This window comes from Glycine max, chromosome 11 (genome assembly GCF_000004515.6).
Source record: "Glycine max cultivar Williams 82 chromosome 11, Glycine_max_v4.0, whole genome shotgun sequence".
Taxonomy (NCBI): Eukaryota; Viridiplantae; Streptophyta; class Magnoliopsida; order Fabales; family Fabaceae; genus Glycine; species Glycine max.
In genome coordinates this window covers 18,647,840-18,655,858 of record NC_038247.2, presented here as the reverse complement: position 1 = coordinate 18,655,858, position 8,019 = coordinate 18,647,840, and the positions used below count along the sequence as shown (strand labels likewise).

The 8,019-nt window shown below is 31.4% G+C and overlaps 1 protein-coding gene across 4 annotated transcripts; it reads right to left on the bottom strand.

The window, feature by feature from the left end:
* Positions 1-855: 855 nt before the first annotated feature.
* On the bottom strand, positions 856-5,924 carry LOC100807008 (uridine 5'-monophosphate synthase-like). 4 transcript variants are annotated; one of them, NM_001362652.1, is made up of 7 exons: positions 5,789-5,924; positions 3,354-4,209; positions 3,049-3,132; positions 2,705-2,787; positions 2,522-2,609; positions 2,182-2,436; positions 856-1,129 (listed from the first exon to the last, which is right to left on the bottom strand). In NM_001362652.1, the coding sequence occupies exons 2-7, from the start codon at positions 4,149-4,151 to the stop codon at positions 1,001-1,003; spliced, it is 1,437 nt and encodes a 478-aa protein (NP_001349581.1). In that variant the 5' UTR covers positions 4,152-4,209; positions 5,789-5,924; the 3' UTR covers positions 856-1,000. The 4 variants fall into 4 exon arrangements, with proteins under 4 accessions (NP_001349581.1, XP_025980071.1, NP_001276198.2 ...); XM_026124286.2 differs by having other exon boundaries at positions 861-1,129; positions 5,602-5,791; NM_001289269.2 differs by lacking the exon at positions 5,789-5,924 and adding an exon at positions 5,061-5,233 and having other exon boundaries at positions 861-1,129.
* Between the last annotated feature and the right edge of the window lie 2,095 nt (positions 5,925-8,019).

The window sequence follows — 8,019 nt, the reverse complement described above, 5'->3', positions numbered from 1 at the left end:
TAAAAATTATTCATGGATCTAATTTAACTATAATGTTTTACCATAAACATTTTTTTACTTAAACCTTTCATCAAGCATGGGAGTGTAAAAAAATTATTTATAGTTTATAAAATGAGTATTCTTTTTTCTTTTACACTCAATTTAATTTATGAGTTTGTTAAAAAAAAATTTATCGCCATCATTATAATTTTTTCTTCAAATTATAATTATTAGTTACAATCTACTATTAACGTTTAAATATATTTGTCACACTCGCATATTTTTTAGTGAAATGGAAAGACAAAAAGTTAAAAAATATTATATAACAAATGCTCCTATGCTGGAGATGGTTACACTAGCAATACTAGCAATCATTTTAGTAACAAATTTATCTATGTCACATAAGTTATTTTATTATCGGAACCAGATGAAAGTTAACAATCGGATATATTTGTCACACTTTTTACACTTTTAAATTTTATATTTTTATCTTTGAAAGACAATGACAAAAATGACTATTTATCATGAAAATAACTACTAATATAGGTCAATAATTTTAGTCCGTCCACAATTCTAAGACCACTGATTGTGTGAACATATACTACATGAGTCCAATTCAATATATGAAAGATTCCTTACATTCAGTAGAAAAAGAATCGACGAATCCAAAATCGAATCATGATAGTTGAACTTGATCATACTATTTGACTATACTATTTGCTTTCTATTCTTTACCAGCTTCTTTGTTTAAGTGTAAGCAAACCTTAGAACAGAGGAGTTGATAAATCTTCGGTTCCTTCATATTTATTGTGGGAAAATTATATGAAATTCCATATTACCATTCTATCTTTTATATTTAATTTTATTTTCCTCAGAGAAAATGAAAAATCCACTTCAATATTCCAACCGAAAAATGTCTTCATATTGTACCCCAAGACCTTATTCATCTGGGTTACAGTGAGATCAGATGTCCCATTAAAACATAATTTAAGCTCATAATTTTATTCTAGGAATGCAGGCATCAATTACATTTAGCCAAATATGCATTCCATCCTTGAAGACGATATTCACGAGCTATCTCAGCAGGGTTTGCTGCTTTGATGATGCCACGTCCCACGATGATGATGTCACTGCCCCTATCATGGATCACCTGGAAAAATATTTGAACAATTTCAGTATGCTACAAGATAATAGAAATGCTGGTGTAATGTATTTTCATTACAAGAAAATTAAAGGATTAGATGAGACAATTACCATCTCTATACCATAACCAGGTTATCCATAAGGGAAGATGAAGCATAAATGAACTTGGAAAAAGAAAAAAGAAACACTACAGTATCATACTATCATTAACACACAGAAATAAACTATGACCAACAACAGCAGCAATAACAACAAAACCTTATCCCACTCAATGAGATCGGCTACATGAATCACACAATGTCATTCACAGAAATAAACTACAACCAACAGCAGCAACAATAACAAGAAAGCCTTGTCATGAATCACACAATGTCATTTGGCTTGGTTAAAGACCAAAGTTTTAGAGAATTTAATATAAATAAACTAGTTTGTCAATATAGAAGGTAATTGGGAAATAGGTTTCGTTCATAACTGAGTGTTACATCAGGATATATATACAGCTTTAGTGATAACAGAACTGTAAACAATTTGAAAGTATGTTATACACTCAAGATAAAATCATAAGAATTAACAGAAAGATTTACAAAAACAAATGATAAGATAAAATTCTAGTTGGAGACAGCTTCTACAGCCAAGACGCAAACCAAGTTAGTTTGCCAAAGAGAAAAAATCTTGATATGAAGGCCAGAAAATCAAATTAGTTTGGCAAGACGCAAACCAATAATTCATTTTGCATCGTTCTATTTATATCCTAATATTTAGGTACTAACCCCAAAATATCCATATCACTTGTATTATATTTGAATGTCCAAACCATATTCAATGATATGTATCAAGATAGTGTTAACTTCTCTTTTTAATTCTGCTTCTGTTTCATGCTCAGTGCAGAAACCAAGGGACAGCACTTTTCTCAGCTCTTAGGACTGATAAACTAGGACACCCTCCCTCTCCCTTCCCCTTACCTTTTTCATCCACAAAAAAATCTTTTCAACCTAAGATAGTACAACTAATAACGAGGCAAAATACTTTAGCACATCTTTAGCTTAAGCAGAAACTTACAGAATATGGAGTGTTATATTGCTGCCCTAAAGCATCGCCACCAGTTACCATTTGAACTCCAGGGGTTGCCTGAATGAAAGAAGGATTTATTGGTGCCCCTGGCCATGATGCAGGATTGACTGAGATGAAGCCAATTACAAAGTCAGAATGATCCTCAGCAATTTTTACTGCAGAAGTTGTATAATCTCCCTTGGCAAGGTTACCAGCTGAGCTCATTTCAGCAAGCAGTAATAGACCCCTACCACGAGGTAAACCCTGAGCATGGTTCAAGAAACATGTTAGGCCATGAGTTGAGGTGTTGCTATGGGATAATATAATTAAAATTACTGCTAATACAGACCTTCAATTTTAATCCATCAACAATTCCAGGACCTGAGATTATGTGAGCATTTACTATATGAGCCCAATCCAATATACGAAAAACCCCTCTGAGATAATGGAATAGAAAGTCATGTTGAATGCAGAAATAGACAAGACTAAGAGGAAGCCAGAAAAAGATTCAATGATAATTGAGCAGTCTTACCCTTCATATTGCATGGTCACTGTGTTGCCAATATCAGCAAATTTACGATCCTCAAAGATTAAGAAGTTATGTTTTTCTGCAATCTTCAATAAAATAAAGCATATATTAGACCAACTAGACCAGAAATGTAAAAGATTGCCTGAAACTTATCACACACAATGCTCACAGTACAAAACACCCTTATCATAGGTTAAAAGGCAGGAATTGGCATCATGTTTGAATAAATTCAAGCAAATCTTCTAGTGTGCTAATGTCAATAATATCAGAAACCAAAAGGTTTCTTGTGCTATCCTGTAAAGGAAAAAAGGCATATAGACAAAAGAGAGCTTCTTTTAGCACTATACCGAGAGAAGCTTAGAGCCAAAATCAGCAGTAAAATCTGGAAAAATATCCACATGAGTCTTCAGCAAGCATATCTCAGGTCCAACCTGAAAGAGAAAACAGTTCAAATTAGTTAAAAGAAAATATATGATCATGACCGATATTCTAATTAGAATCCAACTGATAGTAATAAGCCAAAGAAAACAGGATTCTTTCATGTATATAAGCAAGAAAACAAAATTAAAGTTCTACGTAGGAAAATACATTGCAAGCTGATGATCCAAGTGAACAAAATAGCACTTGTTCCTAAAAAAGATATCAGAACTACCTTCTCAGCAATTTCAAGCAATTCAGCTGCAGTTCCAACATCAGCAGCCAAACATAGATTACTCTCCTTCTCAGCCATTATCTCAAACAACCTCTTTCCCATTGGATTCTTCGACAGCTTAGCCCTCTCCCCAAATGGCAAAGCTTTGACCTTAGTTACAGGCTTCTCCACCTTTGCCAAAGCAGCAACCTTACGATTATCCTCTAAGAACTTCGTAACAACCCCTACCATCTCTTCATCAAGCTTCCCGTGATTGCCCAAAATTTTCACCATTTCAGTCAATTTAATAATTGCATGCAGCTTGATGCCATTCTCCTCCAAGTTTTCTCTGCCACCTTGCTCTCTATCGATCAACACAACAGCATCACTGATCTTTAATCCCACAGCACGCAATGGCGCCGCAGTTTCCAAAACTGACGTGCCACTGGTAACCAAATCCTCAATGATTAAGCAACTTTGGCCAGGCTTGAAATCGCCTTCAATAGCTTTAGCAGTGCCATAATCTTTGATTTCTTTGCGGCGCATGACCATGGGAATGTTCTGAGCAAGAGAGACACATGTAGCAATGGGTAAGGCAGTGTAAGGGACACCGCATACGAGGTCAAAGGAAGTGGAAGAGACTGAAGAAATAAGGGTTTGAGAGATCTGTTGGAGGAGAGAAGGGTAAGATATGATGAGGCGGAGGTCTATGTAGATTGGTGAGAAGATGCCAGATTTGAGCTTGAAGTTGCCAAATTTGACAGCTGAGATCTCATGGAGTTGAAGAACTAGAGACTCTACCAATGATGGTGTCGTCATTTCCACACTTTTCTCGGTATGTTTTTGAAAGAGGATTGTTTAGGACCTTAGAGATAACCTGTTTCATCCAGTATGCATAAAACTCTTCAATCGAAAAAATTGAAGTAGAGAGGTAAAACTACATAAGATAATATTTAGATACTTGTTCTGCACTTTTAAGCATCAGAATGGAATTCATAGCATAGATTTAATTACAGAATTCTCACGTCGTGGATGAAATCGTAAATTGGGTAATTCTTACAACATACATAATGCAGAATAATAGACCATGACTTCAAGAAAATGAATTTTTTTGTTCAGCAGGTCACACAGACACAGACAAATCCCACAATCACAAGGCAAATTCCTAAACAAATAAGCCAAACCATAATTCAACCAAAATACTAATAATAATAATTAAGACTTCTAAGCATCATTATGGATACCCTTTAAACAAGTTCTAGGACCAAAAGTTAGATCATAGAAACCAAAAAAAATGCAATCCACCTTTCAAACACATTAACAATTATGAAACCAGAGGATCCGATGACTGGAAAAATACCAAAACTAGAGGAGTATATATATATTTTTTAAAAACAGCAAAATAATACTTCTATCATTAATGGTCAATCAAAAGAAGAAAAAATAATCATACATAGCACAGTTCTCGAGTTTTTGATCACCAAAGTCTGTATAACCACAACCAATAAACTAAAACTCAGCCAAATGCAACAACCCAGACGAAGATATAACAATTTCAATTAACATTTTAAACACACAAAATAATTAAACAAAAAAAAAAAACAATATATAAAACCAAACTGTGCTGAATCAATACAAGGCATGCAAAGTTCCATTTCATAATCTTCACTTGAACCACTATAAATAATAGAACAATCACAGAGAGAGAGTGAGAGAGAAACAGAGAACCTTTAATCAGGGAGATAGATGGAGCTTGCTAAAGTGGCTGCGTGAAATTTATGCAGTGTTCTTTATTCGTTAACAAAAAGCAATGTTTGGAGCTGTTTAACCCTGTTATTTTCATTTATTGCACTTTGGCCCCTCAACTACTCCTAATTAGCAACTGGGTATTTTGTTAGGAGCTATGAAAACGTACCGGTGTGTCGTAACCGTGTCAGATATGATACACTTCCGATACATATCCAAGAATTATTCAATTTTTATTTTTTTTGTATTGCTTTAACTTTAGAATTTTTTTATTTTTTTTTTAAAAAAAGGTGCACACACAAAACATGTCATTTTCTCTTCTAAAAACATAAACAAAAATACGACATACCCTCCTCTCTTCTTCAAACATGACAACTCCTTTTCGGCACTTTTAGACATCATTCTTTTGATGAGAGGGTTTATTTTTCCAGCAATATAAAAGTTGTATATTTGCAGTGTTTTAACAACACTCAAGAGCATTTGCATAATTGCATTTTATTTTACATCAATATATAAAAATTACCGTATTTCCATATTCGTGGTATTCCGTATCTAGGAGGGGAGGGGGCACGCACATACACACGACGTGAAGTACGAGGTTTCAGCGACTAAGACTTAATGGCACATGCAATGCAATGAAATGGGTCTGAATGAAACGTATATGAGTCGCTCGAGGAAGAAAAAAATGTGGAGGGAAAGACGAGACATACCCAAGTTGAAACGGAGATCTGCGCGGCGGCGGTGGGAGCAACGGCTTATAGGGTTACAACTTACCAGTAAAGGAAAACGGGAATGAGTGGAAGTGGACAGTGAGCGGCGGAATCTCCTCCAAAGAATAAGTAAAATATTACTTCTTTTTTTTTTTTTAATTATGATCTTTATATTTTTACAATTCTTACATTTTTAATCTATATAGTAATTTTTTTAGTCCTTATCTATTTTAATTCTCTTTTATTTTTAGTTTAAAAGTGTTCTTTATAATCTTTATATTTTATATTTTAATTTTCTCTTAGTTTGTATAGTTTGAAAGTGATATTTTTAATATATTTTAATTACTTTTTAGTTCTTATTAACAAAATATATACAAATAATTAATTACAAATTAGTTATAAATTATCAACTATTTTTTTTGTTACAAATTATTTTGTGATAAATTGGTTATAAATTATTTTCTAATATTTTTATAGCTAATTATAATTGATAATATTATTCATATTTGGTAAGGACTAAAAGAGAATTAAAATATAAAGTATAGGAACTAAAAATATTATTTTTAAACTATAAGAACTAAAAAAGAATTAAAATACAAATTATAAAGACTAAAAAAATTACTTTCAAAACTACAAGAGAATTAAAATGAAAACTATAAGGACTAAAAAGATGAATTTTAAACTATAAAAACTAAAAAAGTAAAAATCATGCAACTATAGGAACCAAATGAGTAATTTAACTTTTTTTTTTTTGAATTGGTATAGACTATAGAGAATATACTAAACTAAATTGGAATATATTTTCTCTTCCCATTTGTGAAAGAAAAAAAAATAAATTCTCTTAATATAATTATGGTTCTAATAGAATATTAATTTTTGGTACTTATAATTATATTTTATTATAATATTAATGATAAATTATAAATTAATTAATAATAATATAAGATTAATTTTTTAAAAGTATTTTTTTTATTTGTATAAAATAAGATGACAATAATTTTGGGATGGAGAAAATATGGTGGTTCCATGTATTAGATTAGAATAAAAAAAATGTTATTTCATTGTTTTTGATAAATATTTTAAGGATATTGTTAATTAGTATTATTAGGATATTGGTTAAACAACTAAAAGAAGAAAATATTTATTGTGAAAATTTTATGAGAGCTTAAAAAAAGTAGATAGCATAGTTTTGTCCATCCGAATCAATTCTTTTCTCCCTTTAGTTTCTTAACTAATGCATTGAAAAGTGTATTTGACAAGATATTTTAAGTATCTTTTAATTTTTTTTAGTTGAAAATTTTATTTAACTATTGGGTAAACGAGTTTTTTTATTAATTTTTAACATTTTTTTAGATATTTATTCTCTTTTTATCTTTGAACATTTATTAGATTTTCTTTTTAATTTTTTTATTTAAGGTCTCCTTTTTAATTTTTCTATTTAAGGTCGTTATGCCGACCCATCGGACTAGCCCAAGTCAATCCATATTCTCGTGGGTTGAGATTTCTTAGGTCCAGCCGTAGGTCAGGCTGCCAGACCAACAAATCTATTAAGACTAATCTAGAAATGATTGAAAACAATTGATGTTATGTAAAAAAAAAAAATGATTTTGTGGCTCTATGTGATGCGTTCTACAGAAATTATGGTTAAACTAGCATTCTCAACAAGTGTGGTTATAAATCTAAATCATTTTTTGCCACTGTGGTAAATAGTTATAGATCTAAATCATTATTTTATTTTTCTTTCTTTGAGAAAGATTTTAAACGATTACTAATTACAACCTCACACTGTCATACGTCGGCTATTTTAATTTTCATTTCAGCAATGCAAATTTATTTATTATTTTCCTGTAAGTGGCATTTATGATTCTAAGTGAATTAGTTAAACGCAGTAAAAAAAAAGAGAATTAGTTTAACTAAGGCTGTGTGGAAAAGTCAATATTTATTACTAAGTTATAATATAAAAAAGGGAGGGGTAATATAAATTATAATACTAAAATTAATATATTTTATTTAATATTTATTATAAATTATTAACTGGACCAACCAACCAGTCCGAAACTATTTGGTTCGTCAAGGCTACATGAGTAGGGTTAAAAAAGCGAGTGTTGCTAGGTGTACCCAGCATTATTGTTGGTGCACCATTCTTAAAAAATGATAAAATTGTCCTTGTTTAGTTTTTCTCCTACGGATCAACTTGATCCGTAAGAGGAAAAATAATTATAATATACTTT

Bases quoted from the DNA above. Each gene is read 5' to 3' on its own strand.
- LOC100807008 (NM_001362652.1), bottom strand. From the start codon at position 4,151: ATGACGACACCATCATTGGTAGAGTCTCTAGTTCTTCAACTCCATGAG. The intron at 3,133-3,353 runs GTAGTTCTGATA...TTTCTCTTTCAG, and splicing joins TGCTTGAAATTGCTGAGAAG to GTTGGACCTGAGATATGCTT. The intron at 2,610-2,704 runs GTAAGACTGCTC...CCATTATCTCAG, and splicing joins GTGACCATGCAATATGAAGG to AGGGGTTTTTCGTATATTGG.